This window comes from Fukomys damarensis, unplaced genomic scaffold (genome assembly GCF_012274545.1).
Source record: "Fukomys damarensis isolate Sample0158 unplaced genomic scaffold, DMR_v1.0_HiC HiC_scaffold_12, whole genome shotgun sequence".
NCBI lineage: Eukaryota > Metazoa > Chordata > Mammalia > Rodentia > Bathyergidae > Fukomys > Fukomys damarensis.
In genome coordinates, this window is record NW_022900924.1 from 53,162,910 (window position 1) to 53,182,091 (window position 19,182).

Sequence of the window (19,182 nt, forward strand, 5' to 3'; positions counted from 1 at the left end):
CCGACGTCACAGCCACGCAGGGGCAGCCTGGGGCTGCAATGGCTCCGTCCAGTCCTGGGGCACCGCAGGGCCGTCCCGTAGACATGGGAGGAAAAGGCGGGGAGGAGGGTGGACTGACCTCGCAGCTTCTAGGCCCCTCATTCTAAGAGGGACATTTTGGGACTAAAAAGAATTCCAGCTAGAACCTGCCTGAAAACTAGACCCTGCACACACCAGGTCGGATCTCATTCTACAGACTGCCGATTATGTTCCAGTAAGTACCACAGGCTAACTCCCCTCCTAGCCAAGAACACACCATGCCCACCCTCTGGGCAACTGGCTCTCCAGACCCATCGTGGACAGGGGAAGAGGCAGAGGGGTGCCAGGTTACAGGAACAGTACTTCGGTGCTAGCTCTGTAAAGGAAGCTGCCCACCACCAATCCTTACCCCTTCTCCAAAGGGAGCAGGCCATAAAGCAGAAGCAGTGAGCTTAATTGAATTCATGTTTAATAATTACAGGCACCGTGCCCCCCCTTCCCCCTGCCCAGGCAGCAGCAGGGGTGGTGCAGGGGCTGGGGCATATGCCCCCAGCAGCGAGGACGGCAGTCCCAAGAGTGATTTTTCAGAAAATAAAAAAGGACCTCAGGGGCAGGCCTTAGTACCCCCCCCAAGACACACCAAATTTCAAGACTTTATATATAATATATCTCTGTGCCCCTGAGGAAGGAGGGACACCTGGCAGCATCCTGGAGGCGGCCCCAGGCAGCCCCAAGCCATCCTGCCTCTTCAGCCACTTTATTAGCTCAGACACATCGCACTACAGGCACCTGCTGCCACCGCCGCCGCTGCCGCCCCCTGCAGTCCAGGCGGCTGGCCAGGCCATTGGCGTCCATGGGGCTCACGTCCCCAGCCCCACCCGCCCTCAGTTGTGGTCAGACTCCTCCTCCTCAGCCTCCCGAAGCCAGTTGAAGAAGGCTGTGACAGATTTGAGGGCCACGCCCTTGCCCAACTGCTCAGCAGGGTCCTTGCTGCTCTCCCAGCTGTAGAACGCTTCCTCCTTCACGACGTCCTCGTCATACAGCGTATCGAAGAATATTCGAAGCAGGTCTGCAAACCATCAGGAAGCAGTTAGAGGAAAATGGCCACACAGAGCCACACCAGACAGCCCCCAGGGACCACTGTTAAAACAGGGCACTGACATCTACGCTCGCCATTCCAGGGGAACTAGGCCTCTGAAAGGATGCTAAATCTCAGGATCCAAGAGACCACTACACAGGCACAAGTCACTTGGCCATCAAAAAATCTTTAAAAACTCACCACACTCACCTTGGCAGCTTCAAACTTCTCCACACAAATCAATAGGAATTAATTTGGGGACTCACAAAAATCGCAGCCGTGTGGCTCACAAACGTGGAGTGTATAACCTGGAAAATCCCCTGACCCCAAACATTTAAATTGTGGACCCCTTCCACTTCCTCCCTATACATCTGAACCCTCCCTTCCCCAGCCTTTGATATGTGGGAAGGTGCCAGGAACAGCCCCCTTCTTTGGTCACCTTCCCGGGCAATCCTGACTTACCTGTCCCCCTCTACCTGTGGCTGCCATAGCACTTGTCCTAGAATCCCAAACACCTCTCCCATCCCCACAGTGCACTGCCAGTCTTTTACAAACCAAACCTTACACTCCTGAAAACAGGAAGGCAGATTGAGCCAAGTGAACAGAGCACAGAATCTCAGGCTCAGACCCCAGGAGGAACCCTAGGCCAGCGGTGGTAGGCCAGGGATTTAGCTCAGTGGTTCCGCCACCTGCCTGGCAAGCACAAGGTCCCGAGTTTGATCCCCAGCACAAAAACTAAAACTAAAACAAAACCAAGCCAAACCTATGGCCCAAGTGCCCCAACCAGTTCTATCACTGAAAGCTCTAAAAGCTGGGTGTGGCCTGTAATCCCAGCACTCAGGAGGCTGAGGCAGGAAAACTGCCACAAGTTCAAGGCCAGCCTGAACTACAAAGGGAGACCCTGCCTCAATCTACCCCACCTCCAGACACAGAAAGGGCCGCCCTCATTGAGAAAGGACCTAGGGCATCCAGAAGTTCCTCAGGCATTCCACCCCTAACGTCCCTAAACTGCCGGTGGGCACAGCTGCCTCCTACCCCACAGCAGGGACAGCAGCTGATCCTTTACATGGGCTTCAAATCCCATACACCCCTATGCAGGGGGCCTCATGCATCTGAGTATCTATTTTGCTCTAGATAGTCAAGCCCAAGTTTCTTATGTCTACACACAAAAGGCCCCATTCCAACCCTGGATCCCACAGCCTAATAAAAGATCTCGTCCACACCTGCTGTTTCCCTTTCTTCTGTCTGTTATTTCTCAGTGCAACCCCCCAAACATTTGTCAGATGGCCTCCCTGTTAATATTCCAAACCTACCCAACTCTCAGCACCTAGCATCACCAGCCACTTTCCCACCCTAAGATTTGTTTCCTTTGTCAGTAGGACCTTTCCCCTCCTTGGGTCTCTTATCCCATGCCCTTCAGCACGTGGTTCTAGCCCAGGCCCTCCACCCACACTCCACAATCCCGTATCCTGTGACTTACACAGTCACCCTGTGCCAGCACCTCACAAAGCTCCCTGCCCTGACTTCCTCCTCCCCGAAAGGATCCACCCAGCTGTCCACCTGGCGTCTGAGCCTCCCACCGAGACACAAACCTAACTCTCCTATCCCAACCAATGGCTGGCTCACCTGCTAAACTCTCCTAGAAGTCAGCTATGACTTGGGGAGTGCAGGGTGGGGTGAGGATAATGTTATCAAGTCCAGAGCCTCACACGTGGCAGGTCTACCACTGAGCTACACCCCTATCCTCTTCTATTTTGAAAACAGGGTCTTGATGACATGCCCACACTGTCCTGGAACTTTCAATCCACCTGCCTCCTCAGCCTGCTGGTGTTCAGATTAGAGGCATGCCCAGCTTCACTTGTGATTTGAATCTCACAGCCCTTCTCCCCATGTCAGTGTGGCTAAAAGCCACTGACTCCGTCTCCTCAGCATCTCCTGAATCTGCCCCCGCCACCTCCCTGTTGTATCTATTGTCACCAGGGAGGCGGAACCACTAGTGTCCACCCTGCCATTCACTCTCATTCCATTCCAAACCATTCTTCCCCGGAAAGCCAATGACCTAAAGCCTAAACCAAATTCTTAGGCCCTTATTAAGCACTTGCCACGGCCTCACTCCTGACTGGCTCCTACACTGCCCTCCCTTTGGAAGCCCTCTTTCCTGTGTCAAGTTCCTGCCCCTCCCACCTGTCACTCAGCTGACTCCCACGTTATCAGTCAGCTCAGACCCATCTTCCAACACCGTCTCAGCCACTGGCTCCATGTGAGTGCACAAACTATGCTCAACTTCCTCACTGCGATTAACCCAATGCCCTGAATCTGCAGAATGCCCAACCTCACCAACATGAACCTAAGCCTCAGTCTCAATGTGAAAACTGGGGCCCAGAGATTTAGCTCAGTGGTTCCGCCACCTGCCCTGCAAGCCCAAGGGCCAGAGTATGATCCCCGGTACCAAAGGAAAAAAAAAAAAAGTTTGGTTAGTTCGATGTGAAAACTGGAATACCATCTAGCTAAATGACAGCTGCCAGAGTGTGAGGATTCAGGTAAGCAATTTCAGCCTTGTGCAAGGCACAGGAGGACAAGGAACATCTGAAAGATGCCGTGTTTGCCATCTCTGCATTGCTGGCATGTAAGAAATAGGCACAAAGCAAGCAACTGATTAACCTTCAAACCTGACACTAACTCCTTCCCTTTGCAAGCATGGAAACAACGCGGGACGGAATCAAACTGTCAGGGTATTTCGCTCTCCAATTATTACCCATCCTTCCTGAGTTGAACCCCCCGTCAGTCCCGCCCTACCACTACCCATCCCTGCAGCCTGGCTTACTGGGGGGCTGCTCTAAGGTCACTACAAGGGCCTGGAGAGCATAGAGCGCTTGTAGCTCCTTCTGTTCATCACACAGGTACTTCTGTAGCAGTCGCGCTCGCGCTTTCAGCACCACAACATCCACTCGGAGAGGAGTCTCAACTACAGAAAGGAAGACAGGGACAAGTGGAATGATCCAGCCTTAGCCTGGTTCAGCCCTAGGAGGCACCGACTAAAGCCCCTTCTTCCATTTCTGCTGGGCCCACCCTCGCCCCAACTTCTCTTACAGATAATTGCAGAACAGCAGACAGCTGTCATGAGGGCTCGAACTAATGTGTTGGATGCTATCTGCTGCTCGCTCAGATTGGCCTGTGGAGGATAAACAAATGCCCCTAAGTCACCATTCCTGCCACCTCCCAGCCCAGCCAACAAGCACCTCTCCTCTATCCCTCCCCAGTTCCCAGGAGCAACATACTTCTATCCAGTCGAACACCCGCTGATTATTGTTGCCCTCCTGCAGCAGCTTCTCCAGCTGCTTGCTCAGCTCCTCTAAGGGGAGTGCCCTCTGCCCAGGAGCATCCGACTCCTCTCCCAGAGTATACTCCACCTTCTGCAACCAAGGCCAAGGTCAAGAGGTCAGGTGCAACGCGTGGGCGATGAGGGAAGGAGGCTAAGACTCGAATATTAGAAATAATCAAATTTAGGGCCGGGGATATAGCTCAGTGGTGCTTGCTGCGTCTGTCTGGCAAGCACAAGGTCCTGAGCTTGATCCCTGGTACTGCTCCCACAAAAAGAAAAGAAAAAAGAACCAAATCGAAGTCCCAAACCTGTTCAGCAACGAATGCATTAGCATCTTGGCCTTCGGGTAGAAACTCCTTCCAGCAGAGCTCAGCCTCTCGCCATAGCATCCCCACCTTTTTGGGACCCTGGAAAATAGTTTCAACTCAGTAACCATCTCTCTGTTCAAACACAACAGGTACTTTAACAGGTACCTATGAAGAACTAAAGATGTCACAGAGGTACCAGACAGGCACAACCCTTCCATGCCTCCATCAGGTGTGGGGTACAGCCCTTGTCAGTTAAGCACCCAAACCAACAAGCCCTCACCACCACAGCGCTGACACTAGGGTGGGGAAATGACTCAAGAGCCTCTAGGAGAAATGTCAACTTGCTTTGTAAGATTCTCAATCTCAAAAAAGCAAACAGACCTCAAAAAGGCAAATGCGGAAAGAGTGAAAGGAGGAGATGTAAAAAAAAAAAAAGCAAGTCGGACATGGTGGCCCACACCTGTAATTCCAGCATTTGGGTGGCAGAGGCACAAGGATCACCACCAGCCTGGGCTACACAGCTTTCAAAAAAATGTAATTCTCTAGACAGGGGACTTAGTTCAGTGGTGTCACCACCTGCCTTGCGAGCACAAGGTCCCAAATTTGATCCATGGTACCAAAAATAAAGAGATGCATTTATATCATGTACCAATTCCTGGCAAATAACATAATCATAATATAGTGCAACCTCATACTAATAAAAATTAAAACTTTAGGGGCCAGGGATTCAGCTTAGCAGCACTACACAAACCTCACAAGTGCAAGGTTCTGTGTTTGATCCCCACTACCAAAATAAATACTTTTAAAAAGACCACCAAATCCAAGTGTCAAATCCTAGCCTCTTCCACTATTTCTTTTTGAAGAGCAGCTTGGTTTTTCATTTTTCCAATGAGCCAATACTTGCTTGTAGGAAGAAGTTCCTTATGGTTAAGTATGACTTTTGTTTCCTAAATTCGGAAACTCTTAGAAGCAGAAACCGTCCCCCAATACACGAGAAATCCTCACAAAAGCTGCAATTTGAGCATTTCACAAGTTCTTCTCCCTCATCCAGGTCCGAGACAGCTGAGATGTGTTTTTGGGGGAAGGGGGTATGTATACCAGGGACCTAACTCAGGACCTTGTGCTTGCGAGGCAGGTAGCAGCACCACTGAGCTAAATCCCCAACCCTGAGATCTTGAACCTACACATCTCAAATTCTGACTGCCTTTGAGCACCACAACCAACCAGCCTTTCTCCATCTCTCTGCCTTTACGCTAGTCACCAATTAGCCTTCAGAAAGCCGGCCATGAACACTGCCAGATAGATACTCTGCACCCTCACAGTACTGAAGACATTCCCGTTTTAACTGTCATTTCACACTTCTATGTATATATATGCACGTATGGAGGTGGTTTTTGTTTTGGGGGTTTTTTTTTTTGGTACCGGGGATCGAACAGAAAGGAAGGGGTCCTCACCTCTGCAAGGCAGGCGCTGTAACTACTGAGCTAAATCCCTGGCCCCGTATGGATGTTTTTTGAGACAGGGTCTCGCTGTGTAGTTCAGGCTTGCCCTGAACTCACTATGTATCCCAGACTGGCCTCAAACTCATGGTGATTCTCCTGCCTCAGCCTGCTGAGTGCTGGGATTACAGGTGTGCACCATGTCTGCCTCTTGTTTTTACTGAAGTGTCCTTATTTCCTCTCTACTAACTTTTTTCATTGACTGCTGTATTCCCACTGCTCAAGACACAAAATGATCAGAGAAACACCAGTTACGAGTGGGAATGTGGCTCAATGGTACAGTGTTTGCCTATCACGCATAAGGCCCCAGGTTTAATCCCCAGCAACACCACACACACAAAGCTGAATAATTACATGAAGGAATGAATCATGGAACTAAGATCTTATATGCCACTCTCCTTCAGCCTGACAAGAAGTCACGACAGGAACTGTCTGCAGGGTACTGCCCGTGTCAACACTTCCGTTCAGGTACCAACATAATTCTGCCACCACCAATACCATGAGGGTGCATGGTCACCAGGAATCACAAGAGACCCTGAACATATCACCCTTGGAAAGGCCCACTCACCATGCTTTTGCATAGGAGCCCCAGGATCTCCAATAAGAGGGAAGCAGCTTTGCCCAAAGGTCTCAGAGGCTTTGTAATCTCCCTACAAGAAGAAAAAAACCCTCACACTGACGGACTCCACATCTCTCCACCCGCCTCCAAACCCAGGTGCCTGAGCTGCCAAACCTCCCTCGCTCCCGTCTCCTCCAATCTTTACCGCTCCTGAACTGCACCGGGAGTGGCTCACCTGAACAGTTCTCCCATGGGCACCCCTCCTTCCTGCAGAATGGGTGTTACCAGTTCTGCCAGATAGAGCCACACGTGGGGAATGTCAATCTCCATGTCCTCAGCCAATTCCAAGATTTCGTACAGCCTGCAAAAGAAATTCAGAGGGGATTCTGGGAAGAAGGCCAGGCCCCACCCTGCACACCATGAATCAACCGTGGAACCTCCAGAACACTTTCTGGACAGACATGGACACAGATGGGGTAATTATGTCAAGCCAAGGCCACCTTCTTGACCTCAGTTTCCCTTTCCGTCCAGTAATATTTACTGGGATCACCGAGCCCACACCAGTAACGCAAGGCCCTGGGAAGTCCTGGAGGCTGCCATACCCTCGGTAGTACTGGGCGGTGGAGAGGTGCCCGGTACACAGCAGCCTGTGGAGTAGCTTTCCCATGTGCTCGCGCGCAATGGTGCTGCGCTCCAGTGTGGACTCCACACCATGCCGCACAAAGATGAAGAGCAGGGAGGGCGAGGCCAGCTCCTGTACACACTGCACCGCTTCCTTCATGTCACCGAGATGCAGGTACTCCTCAATGATGGCCCTGGACTTCTTCTCCAGCTCCTCCTCAGACAGCGCAGCCTTCGGGGGGCTCACTGGGGGGAGCGTGGCTTCCCGCTTCACTGTGGGGTGAGACAGTACTCAGTTCCAATGTTCTTAGCTCTGGGAGGGTTGGGGCCAGCTCATCCCCAAGTAGCCAGCAGCCTCCCTGACTTCTGTCTCAGCCCCTCACCGGTGTCCCGGCCCCGGTCCCGGTCTTCCGTGAGGCTCGCGGCCTTGCGCAATCCCTCAGGCTGGGAAGGCCGCTCTCTACTCCGCTCTTCTACTTCTTTGCTGAAGCTTCGCTTGGTGGCGGGTGTCCGTGCACGATCTGATCGGTCCCCACCCCGTTCACTCCGCTCTACTCGGTCTCCCCGGTCCCCAGCTTTCTCACTTCGTTCCCGGCTCAAGCTACTCCTGAAACAAAGACAGATACACTCTGATGAAATCACCCAAGCTGCACAGCAACCGCTAAGCCTTGTTCTTGGCATCAACAACATGCCCACTCTTACCCAGGCCCTGCAAGGGTTACAGGTATGAGGAATTCCCATGCTCTGACAACCCAATCCCAGCACTCTTGGTGTGAAGTCTGAAAACCCGGGAAAGCTCACCTCTGCACCACACGTCTGTTATCTGTGCTCTCCGGAGGTACTGCCTGTTGAAGGGCTGAGAAGCGATTCAAGGTACTAGTGGCTGGACGAGCAGGTTCTGATGCTGAGGAGGCAGAGAACCTAGGTTAAGATCTCTTCCTACTTTCTTGCACTCTTCCTACCGGACAAGTTAGGATACTCGGTCTCAGTGCCGAGAAAAAAGGTACCACCTTCCCGCCTTCTTATTCCCTAACCTCATGTACTGAAAGCCTGCTATACAGGGAGCCCAAATTAATAATCACCCGCCTTCTCCAGTGGCCTCCATACCTGCATCAGAGGGCTTGGCTCCTGAGCCCCCACTGCTACCCTTGCCCCAGCTCAGTCTCCCTCCTGGTGCAAAGAGCTGATTGTTGGAATCAATGGAGCCAGGCTGCAGAAGGAACGGCAGCAGTCATGGGTCTGGCTGGGCTGAAGCCCTTGGCCAGCAGCACCATGCTCAAATACCAGACAACAAATACTTTAGGCTCTGCAAACTAAGGTCTCCATCACAACTACTCAATTCTACCACCACAGTGTGAAAGCAGTCCTGGTTAATACTTTTGAGTATGGGGCTGGGGATTTAGCTCAGTGGCACTGTGCCTGCCTCACAAGCACAAAGTCCTGAGTTGGATCCCAGTTTTTTTGTTGTTGTTTTTTTTTGTTTTTTTGGTGTTTCCAGACAGGGTCTCACTAAGTACTCCAGGTTGGTCTTGAACTCACTATACTTGTAGACCAGGCTGGCCTCAACCTCAAAGTGATCCTTCTGCCTCAGCCTCCCTGAGTGCCAGGAGTACAGGCATGTGCAACCACACCCAGCAAATTTTGTATTTTATATTATTTCTGTACCATAAAAATATCATTTATCTTTTCAATTTTTCTCAACCATTTAAAAGTAAAAAAGCAGGCAAGGAATGTAGCTCAGTGGCACAGCACCTGCCTAGCAAGCATAAGGCCCTGAGTTCGATTCCCAGTACCAAAAAAAATGTACATACAAAAAAAAATATATAGATAAATCTAGATATATAGACATCTATATATCAAAAAACCATTCTCAGCTTGTAGGATATACAGAAATGAGCAACACACCAGATCACTGCAGTAGGTCTGCCCAGAACAATGCACACAGACCTGCCAGGCTGAGCAGTCCTATTCTAGTCTAGGGTTCCCACTGTTCTAAGAAGAAAGCTCAGTGGTCACTTCTCCAACCTCAGGCTCTTGAGCCCATTCCACTCAGCCTCACCACCATCACCCGCTGCAGCACACCCCTAACCTTTGTGATCTTGGTGATTCTTGAGGTGTCAATGGGGCGGCTGCCTTTGCTGATGGGGACTGTGTTCCAGCCACCGTCGTCCACAAGTGGGAGGCCACGACCTGGAATGGAAAGGGGACATTCCTGGAGTAACAATAAGTTTTTGTGGCCCCATCTCCTTCTTGGGCCACCCCAGCTCTTTCCTCAGATCCTCAGTTCCATCATGGGGTCTCAGTGGCCCAGACACGTGGCACTAATACAAAGTCATCAGTGGAAAGCAAAGTCCCAGTCCCATCACTGACCCCCTTAGTCCTGGCCTCCAACTCACTAATGGGTGGGCCCGGAGGGCCTCCCCGACGCTTGTCACTGCCCTTGGCCATGAGCTGCTGCACTTTGATATGTTCGCGATGCTCCTCCATCTCAGCCTCCTTGTGGATCTGGTCAATGGTTTTGGGGCCCTGATCTCCGCGGCGTGGTACCCAATTGCTCTGTGGGAACAGGAAGCCATTCCCAATTATGACAGAAGTGCCAGATAAGGCAGTGCTGCCAACTGGGACAACAGAATGACAGCAGGAAGGAAGGGACATATACCTGTCGCAGATCCAGCACATCCTGCAACATAAAGCGGATGCGAGATGATGTCTTCTTTTCTTTAATGATCTTTTCCATCTGGTTGAAATACTGATCCATTCGCGGCTAGGAGAAAGCAGAGAGACCAGATTATGAACGTTTAGCATCTCACCAACAGCCCAGATCTGGCAGGCCAACAAGCATGTCTGTTGTCATGGACAGGGGCCCAGAGACAGCCACCCCCCCCTCCAGACCCAAGGAGCCTTACCTTGGCTTTTGCAAAGTCCAGGTCTTTGCCAATGGTGGTAAGCAGGCGGCAGAGGCATTCGAGGGACTCCTCGTCGTGGTTCTTAAGTAGTTTGACCACACAGTCATGCATAATCGCCTCGGTTAACATCTTGAGCTTGAACAACTCACCGATAAACTTGATGTTCCCTAAAGAGCGCCGTCGGGCCGTGTCCCGAGCTTCTTCTAACTCCTCCTTCAGGCGGCCCCGCTCCTCTGCCTACCAGTCACAGGGTCTCGTCAGAGCAGTGCCCAGCCCCTGGGCTACTGCCCTACTCTCTCCCGGATCTCAGTACCCGGCTGAGCAGTAAGCACCCCAAATTCTACAGCAGAGTAGCAGCTGGCTGGAAGGGGTGCTGAGCAGGGGGTGGGACTGGTAGTGGTTTTTCTCACCGTAGCGGCTTCATCCATTTCCTTTTGCTTTTTTTCAAAAACTTCATCATCATCTTTATCTTTCTCAAATTCCTTCTGACATCGATTCAGTAAGAGTTTTCGGAAGTTAACGGTCACCGTTGGCTTTTCTGTAGTGGGCACTTTCAGCTGTAAGTCAAAGAGAACAAAACACTGAGACCAGTTCAGGGCAGGGAAAGCCTTCCAAACACCTAACTCCCTGGCCCAGAAGACCCCTGGCTTTGGTCCCCACCCCCAGCCGCCATCATTAGCACAGGCCAGAGGGAGCCCTGATGCCAGGAGCCTCAGGAACGAAGCATACGCCAGGCGATGAGGTAGAAGAGTGTGGACACTGACCGCCATGAGGCAGCGGCACATGTTGGCGTAGGCCACAGAGAAGTTGGGTTCTGAAATGGCCTTCTCAAAGATGAGGTCAATGACTCCTTTCAGGCGTTCCTCAGTGTCGATGGCCAGCTGTGTCACTTGCTTCATCAGCTGCTGGAACATCTGGGGTGTGAGCTTATTCAGGATGGAGCGCACTCTGCGGAAGAGGTCCTGTGGGCAAGAGAAGACCCAGGATCCAGTGAGGTTCTCAGACAGGCTGCTTGTAGGGAATGAGATAAGGATGGACAAAGAGGGCAAAGTGAGCAGCAGGACTGGAGCACAAATGCAGGACTTGCCAATACCTGGGTCTTGGTGCCATCAGCATCCTCCTCCCCCCGTTCTTTATCAGCCGCTGTCCGCTTGCTGCTGGGTTTCCAAGCCTTCTCTGCTTTATTCAGTTTTATATCTTCAGTCATTAACACTGTGGCAATGATCTTGCGTGGTTCTTTTCGGGGGCCCTGCTGAGAGCGCCTCGGTCCCAAGCCAGCCTGCTAAGCAAGGGAGGAGCCCAAGTGAAGACATGAACCAATAAGCACACGTGCCCTCACTACTGCACATCCGCAGGGCAGTCCTCACCCACTCCAGACACCCCAAGACCCTGCCCCCTTAGCCAGCCCCACTCACCGGCCCTCGGGGCAGCTCCCCACCTGGCCCACCCCTTGGGGGCCCACGACTGCTAAGGGCTGGTCGGCCAAGGTTGGCAAAAGATGGAGTGAAGTCTGGGCCACAGTTCATGCCGGGTAATCTTGAGGGATCCAGTGGCCGCAGCGGTGTCTTATTGGCCTGCGAGGAAGACAAGACAAGTCTCACAAATAGCCTAGGACTATTCACTGCTCCCTCCCTACCTCAGACCCCTCCAGTCAGCCCAGCTCAAACTCCCCTGCCTCCCCCTCAAACCACCAACCTTGTCCAGCACCACGTCAGTGATATGGGGCAACCCCTCCGGCTTCTGCATACTGGCAAAAATGAACTGAAAGCCAAGCAGGAACTCTCGGTCATAACGCTTTTTCTCCTCAAGGTTTAGTGGCTTCCACTGATCTGCAAGAGGATGTGTCAGTCATATGTCTGTCCCCCAGGGACCGGCCAAAAACGCTCAGCCATTCTCAGCCCTCCCTTCAGTATACCTGACTTGTAGTCGTACTTCTGTTCCCCAGGCTGAATGTTCTCAGCATTCTGGATTTTGTCCTCCTTAGAGTCCCAGGTCTCCTCTACTTCCTCCGGCCTTGGGGGCACACCGCTGCCCTCAGACTCTGGGCCTGGGTTGTTGCCTGCTGGAGGCTGGTTCTCGGCCTCTGGTACTGCTGGGTTTGCCTGCAACCAAAATTCGGTTGTATGGTGAACACTAGTCCATAACCATACTCTGCCCCACTTCCCCACTTTCCTGCTCCCTTACCTCTTTGAAGGCATCTAGGAGGTCTCCCACAGCCTCCTTCTTATTTAGCTCCTTAATTTTCCGTCTCCTCTTTGGCACAGATACTGCCACTAATTAAGAAAAGAAAAGCAGGGGGCTGGGGATCTGGGGCTTTAACTCAGTGGCACTGTGCCTGTCTCACAAGTGCAAGGTACTGAGTTCAATCCCCAATACCAGGAACAAATAAGAAAAGCAAGGACTGGAATAATTTAGATGACCCCTAACCCACAGGGAAATCACAATGAAGCCATGGTGCAATCCTTCCTCTTTCCATCACACCCTGTCGAGGCTTCAAAGTGCTTGTACTAGCCCCTGGGTTCCGTCACAGGACAGACTTCCATAACCCAGACACGGTGGCCCAATGGAGGTCATGGACGACGAGAAGCCACACCCCCAGCCTGCCCCAATCCACTACCCAGGCACACTTTACCTTGGGTGGCTGCTGCCGCCTCCAAATTGGGGGACAGGTGGGCTGGGACAGGTGTGCTCTCTGAGGAGAGAGCCTCTCCACCCTTCTCATTCTCGGCTTCAGCTTCTCTTCCTTCTTCCTCCTCCTCCTCTTCTTCCTCCTCTTCTTCCATTTCCTCCTCCTGAGAAGCAGCTAGAGGAGTCCCAGGTGGAGTGGCAGAGAGGATAGCGGGGGGAGCCACTGACACAGTAACTTCCTTAGTCTGCTCCTCTGGCTCACTGACCGGGCTCAAGTCCACAGCTGGTGGCGAGGGGGCTCCGTTGAGCAGTTCCTCAGGTTGGGCAGTTGGAGCAACGGGCTCAGGGGATTCTGAAGGGCAAGCCGCAGGCAGAACAGGGACAACCTCTGGGCTCGACTCCACCTCTGGTCCCAGGTCCTCAGATGGCACTATGCCATTAGCCTCAGGAACCTCTACCTTGTGAGATTCCAGGGGGGCAGGAATCTGGAGCGGACTGGAAGAGAACTCAGGTTCTGGAGTTGGTTTGCTAAGTGTCACTTCTACTTCCAGTATGGGTTCGGCAAGAGGAGTGGGTTCTGGAGAGAGGCAATACGGCTCCTCAGTTTCATGGGAGATGGGAGTCGATTCTTCTACAGACATTTGTATTATCCCTGTTGTCATAGTGTCCCCAGGAAGAGCGAGAACTCCGAGATTAGGCTCAGACCCCGGTTCCAAGATTGGGGGTGGTGATGGGGTTGGAGACGGTGATGAAGGCTGGGACTCTGAAGGGCTGTGCTCTGGGCCAGGCAGTCCCGGCCTGCTCCCAAGGAGCGCTCCCTGTGACCGGTCATCTGCATCACAGGAAGGAACAATGAGAAGGAAGACGAGAGCTTCACTGCTGCTGTTCCTCCTCTCCCAGCCAGGGCGCTCCCAACTCAACACTCCCACCCCATCCCTCATCATCTCCTACCAAAGCTACCTCCCATTTCCCCAAAAATGCATCCACCCTCCGATCTACCATCTGAAACTCAAGCCATTCTTCTGTGGTGCCTGATTCAAATCACTCCATTTCCCTGGAATTTCAAATCATCACACTCCATTTCCCCATAAAAGCTTTGTCCCACACCGCTGTCTTACCTGGCCGGACAATGACAGCAACCTGGGGCGTCTCCCCATTAGCTTGAGGCTCCAGACCGCCTCCCGTCTGCAGGACACAAAGGGTTACCAAGTTTGCACTGAAGAGTCCCACAACCCTTCTTTACTAGAGCCATTTCTACTTTAGCTCTGCCAAGAAATCCAGGAAAGCAGGGAAATAAATCCCTTAATTGAAGAAAAAGATCAAGGGATTTGGTAGCTGAGGGTAAACAGCTATCCCAGCCAAGGCACTGAAAAGAGCAGAAGGTACCTGGGGAGGGGTGGGTGTGGAGGCAGTTCGGGCCCCAGACATGATCTCCTCCGTAATATCTTTCCCTCCTTGGTTTGGATCTCGAATTCGGATCTGAGGAAAGAAAGCTATGGCCTGAGTGGGAAACAGGAGGAGCTGACCTCTCCACCCTGCCCTACTGCTCAGACTCTGGGCCAACTCCCCACCCCATACTGGGAAGCAGGTGGGTGGGTGCCAGAAACCCCTGAGCTCTGTCAACCCATCTGGCTGCTCTTGCAGTCCCTGCCCTAGCCCCCACCCCTCTAAGAGACCCTCCACCTCACAGAGCAGGCCCTTAACATCACAATGCCCTTCCCTCCCACAACCCTGCCCCAACAGCAGTCCTCAGCTCAGTGGCTGCACATCCTGGAACCCAAGACCCCCTTACAGCACCCCGCCTGCTCACTTGTGGCTCCTCCGCCTGATCTCTGGGGGCAGGGCCCAGACCCAGTGGGTGGAGCCAGGGTGACTCAGCGGCTTCCCCAGCCCTGGCACCCTATTCTGGGCACCACGCCCAGGGCTTGAGGACTGAGCAGAGGCGGGAGGCCTCCCGAGTTTCCAGGACTAGGGAGTGGGGGGGTGGGGCCACGGAAAACAAACCATTTCCAAGGCAAGCCACCAGAAACCTAAAACCAAGCAGTTCTTACAAACCTCCAGAGCCCAGGTCTCAGGAATTTCCCCACTAGCCACTTCAGTCTCCCTATGATTAGCTGCTTCTACACTGACATCTTAGACCCTTGCAAAGAACCAGAGCATTCCACAGACCCCACTCTGCCTACTCTCAGCTGAAGATCTTTTAAGTTCCTGCTCAGAGGCACAATGTCTCAGCAGCACAGGACCTCAATTCTCCCCTTCCTAAATGCCCCAGAATGGCCTGCTGCTACTCACAGTCTTACGTTCCCTCTTAGGAGCAATCTGGGGTGGCTGGTTCATCAAAACCGGGGCGGGGGCCACGCCAGCAGGAAACTGCTGCACACCTTGGGCTGGGTAGTAGGCGCCAGCTTGGAGGAGGGGGACAGAAAAGAAAAATGGCAGCAGCGTCAGGGCCCAACCATACACTGATGCCTACTTGAACACCTCCCACCTTTAGAACCTCATCACCTATAGCCAGCCGGCCCCTTGCCCTGCTCCACCCTCCTCCCCCAGGGGAATTAAGTGCCTGTCAAAGCCGAGGAACCAGTCTGAACTGCGTTTACAAGAATTCCTAACACTGACACTCACACTCACACACACACACATTCTACGTAAGCACTCCCTTCCCCTAACACACACGAGCCACGGGAGGGCTTATGCCTGCTCCACCTCACAGGGCACATTCTTGTGTGCACCCCAGCCAGCAACATGTGCAAGCACTCCCAACACAAATCGGAATCAGCTCTCGTGCTGCAAGTGTGTAGACAGATTCACCAATCCTGTTTCACTCACCCCGAGTCCAATTCCATTATCCAGCCCTTTGCAAAGGGGCAAGGAAACGATGATACCACAACAGTCTGAGCCCAATATGTAGAAAAACTCATTCTTTAAAGCAATGGTTCCCAAAAATGGGGTGCATCTATCTCATCCATGATTTCCACTTGGTTGTTTCTTGACCAGCACCATGAGTACTGCCTACTTAAATTACTCACGATACATACAAACAAAACCATACACATACTATAGGTTCACAAAATTTGTCCTGATAGAAAAAATTTTGGAAACCACTGCCATAAAAAACAGACTAATCCTTCTCTAGAGCATAAATGAAAAACTGCTATCTAAACCTCCCAAACCTCATGTTACATGGGCTCCCTCAAACATGGAAGGAATACCATGGGGAAGGCCCACCAACAGGCCCATACACTGGAGCCTGATCCCACATTTCTTGAAGTGGGGAGGACTTCAACTCTCTTAGTAGAAAATCAAGGATGCCCCACCAACACCAGTTAAATATTAAGCAAAATATCCATTATTAATCCTATCATTTTAGATGAAAAGCCACAATGGGGAACAGCCTTGTGCTCTAGAGAGCAGCAGAACAGCGTAGATGCTCCCTGTGATGAACTCTCACCTGAATCCCTCTCCTGCTTACCGTAGGTCCCAAACTCAGTAGGGCTTGCACCCGGGTAGAAGCTTGGGGCTCCTGGCTGCACAGGGTACTGCTGTGTCGGGACAACATATGTGGAACGCCCCTAATGGGGGTTAGGGAAGAAGAGAGAAGGAGTTGAGGGGAGACGTGAATACATCAGATTACAAAAACAAAGTGGGGTCGGGCATGGTGGCACACTTATCCCAGAACTTAGGAAGCTGAGCCAGTATTGCCAGAGGGCAGCCTAACTACATAGTGAGACCCTGTCTCAAAAAAGCAAAGTGGGGCTGGGCATGGTGGCACACACCTGTAATCCAGCACTCAGGAGGCTGAGGCAGGAGGATAGCCTTTAATTTGAGGCCAGCCTGGGCTACATTGTTTAAGGCCAGCTTTAACTACACCACGAAACCTTGCTTCAAAAAAACAAAAAACAAAATGGTGTAGGTCCCATCTTTTTAGAAGGTCAGAGTAGGGGAGGTGAGGTTTGGGGTTTCCGGTCCCCAAACCTCCATCCTCACCTGTCCAGGGATGTAGTAGGCCCCCTGGGAGGCTGAGTAGGAGATCTGGGAAGGGATCATCATTACTTGGGATCCAGCAGGGTAGACATGGGCAGCTGGGCCAGGGCGGGCAGGGGCTGCACTCTGCACTCGGGAGGCTGCACTGCTGGGGGGCTGGGCCCGGCTAGGGTAGAAGTGCTGTCAGGAGGGAGGAAAGCAGGTGGCAGGCATCAGGAAGGGAAGGACAACAGAATCACCACTCGACAATGTCTCCACAGATTGGGGAGAAGCACTGGCTTTTAGAGCATGGAGACCAATCCTTCCAAGACCCACTTGACCAACTGATGGTTAAGTGGCCTCTTGTGCTCACACATGACCTAACTCAAATGAACACTTTGCATCCTGTGTATATTTAACCTCTCACTACCATGCATACTCATGTCACCTCCACCAGACTAGGGCTCTGTAGAGGCTTCCTAACACCCAGATGCATCATGCCTAGGCCAGGCCCTTTCCGGCAACACACTCCCCAGCATGCACTGCTCCATCTAAGGTACTGAGGAGCTAACTGCTAACATGCAAGTCTCCCAGTTCCCAGACACTTGCTTTTCAATAGTGAGCCCCTAACATGCACCACTCAGCCTCAAACTGAATACCTAACTAGCAAATAAGTCCCCACCCTGAAGAGCCCCAATCCCTGTTATCTAGCCCCTAACCAGGGTAAAGGGCAGGGGTGAGAGCAGGAGACCGTCTAGGATTAGGAAAGGGTAGTAGTATTACCTGCAGAGACCTGAATCCTCCCTGAGAGCACATGGGGGCAGGAGAGAAGAGAATTATCCCCAAGGTGATGAGGGAGGAAAAATGGAGGAGGTAGGACAAGAATCCTCCCACTTAGTGAAGAACTTGAGGAACAGAGGCAGAAAAAAAAAAACAAAAAAAAACAAACAAACAAAAAAAACAGCTGGAATGCTTATCTCTCCAGAGTCCAAAGAAAAAGCAAGAAAAGGGAATACAGCAATGGCAACTTCCCAGTAAAAGAAAGAGAGGGGAAAGCAAGAGTTGGCAGCACGCCCCGCAGCACTGTCCCCAATTCTCAGAGGTATCAGGACCCCAATGATGCCACCCTCACCAACTACATACTCCCCAAGGGGCCGGCCACTGTGTAAATAACCAACAGCACAAAGTGCAGAGCAGACGACAGAACAGAGGAACTGTCACAAAATTGGGGCCAGGCACACAGCTTCCACAATTTCCACCCTAGGCCCAAACTGGGAGTAGCCTTCACAGTTCCCCAGCCGGCCCTCCCTGCACCCCCCACAGCCCCTCACCTGGCGGGGCTGAGAAGGCGTGTTCATTTGTGTCGCTTGTGGCGTACTGAACACCACCGGTGCAGTCTGCCCCGGGGGAAACGCTGGCTGAGGGGGGAGACCAGAGTTCAGCAAGAGGGGAAGGTCAGGTGGGGCTGAAACCCAAGCTGGTGAAATAAGGGGAGTATATCTGCCGCAAGAGCCTCAGAAGCCCACATACCCACTCCGGTGACAGCCCCCAGGGACAACCAGGGGCCCTGTCTTCATTTGGCAGCGGGCAACTGCACTTTGCCCTAACACAGATGGGGGTGGGAAAGGTTGGAACCTGTTCCTGACCGACAAGTGCCTGGTCTCCCCCACCCCCATCCCAATCCAGACACTTCCTCCCTAATTACCTGTGGGAGTCCAGGGGATGGGGTGGGCGGGGGGCCTGTGGGCTGTGGAGCTTTGTTCATTTCATTTGGTGCCACATCAGGGTCCCCCCCAGCGCCTGTTGAGAAAGAGTGGAGCTCGAAAAAGGGAAAAGACCCAAGCTTAAAGCAAATGGAATGGGGGAAGGGTTGAAGCATGGGCTTGGTCCCCTACAGAGCCCAGGAGGTGCCAAGGGGGTGAAGGAGCAGAAAACATCCAGGCCTGCGTCTCCACCAGCACGCTGTCAAATCCTCATCACCTCCAACCACTGTCCCCAACCCGGCGCCGCACTGAAACAACCCCCTCACTCACCCCCTCAGTTAAGAATAAGTCCACGGTGCGGCCTACAGGTTCTGGGCATCCGAGGGCCTGGGGTTGGGAGGTGAGGGGTATCAACCAGGCTCCACGGGGCCCAAGACCAACCAGACCGGAAATTCCAGGTCTCGCTGGCACCAGGCTCCCGGATCACAGAAGGAGCAGACGGCTTTGGCCGTGGTGTCCCCACCCCCCACCCGGGACACCAGGCTCGGGGCCTGGCCCGGGGACGCACGAGGCACGG

The 19,182-nt window shown here is 52.7% G+C and overlaps 1 protein-coding gene and 1 non-coding gene across 13 annotated transcripts; both read right to left on the reverse strand.

The window, feature by feature from the left end:
- Nucleotides 1–470: 470 nt before the first annotated feature.
- Nucleotides 471–19,162, reverse strand: Eif4g1 (eukaryotic translation initiation factor 4 gamma 1). 12 transcript variants are annotated; one of them, XM_010624258.3, is made up of 32 exons: nt 18,936–19,160; nt 18,608–18,702; nt 18,234–18,320; nt 17,686–17,706; nt 16,993–17,103; nt 16,391–16,511; nt 15,232–15,344; nt 14,326–14,418; nt 14,058–14,124; nt 12,944–13,771; nt 12,496–12,584; nt 12,227–12,413; nt 12,007–12,140; nt 11,727–11,885; nt 11,405–11,593; nt 11,076–11,273; nt 10,722–10,868; nt 10,312–10,548; nt 10,065–10,169; nt 9,802–9,961; nt 9,495–9,595; nt 8,513–8,615; nt 8,207–8,309; nt 7,789–8,012; nt 7,387–7,678; nt 7,020–7,145; nt 6,794–6,875; nt 4,727–4,825; nt 4,375–4,509; nt 4,187–4,268; nt 3,921–4,061; nt 471–1,087 (listed from the first exon to the last, which is right to left on the reverse strand). In XM_010624258.3, the coding sequence occupies exons 2-32, from the start codon at nt 18,665–18,667 to the stop codon at nt 903–905; spliced, it is 4,779 nt and encodes a 1,592-aa protein (XP_010622560.1). In that variant the 5' UTR covers nt 18,668–18,702; nt 18,936–19,160; the 3' UTR covers nt 471–902. The 12 variants fall into 12 exon arrangements, with proteins under 12 accessions (XP_010622560.1, XP_010622555.1, XP_010622554.1 ...); XM_010624253.3 differs by having other exon boundaries at nt 11,405–11,590; nt 16,927–17,103; XM_010624252.3 differs by having other exon boundaries at nt 16,927–17,103.
- On the reverse strand, nt 9,674–9,749 carry LOC117285778. The gene has a single exon (XR_004516901.1). It is a non-coding gene; the product is annotated as a small nucleolar RNA SNORD66 (small nucleolar RNA).
- Nucleotides 19,163–19,182: the final 20 nt, after the last annotated feature.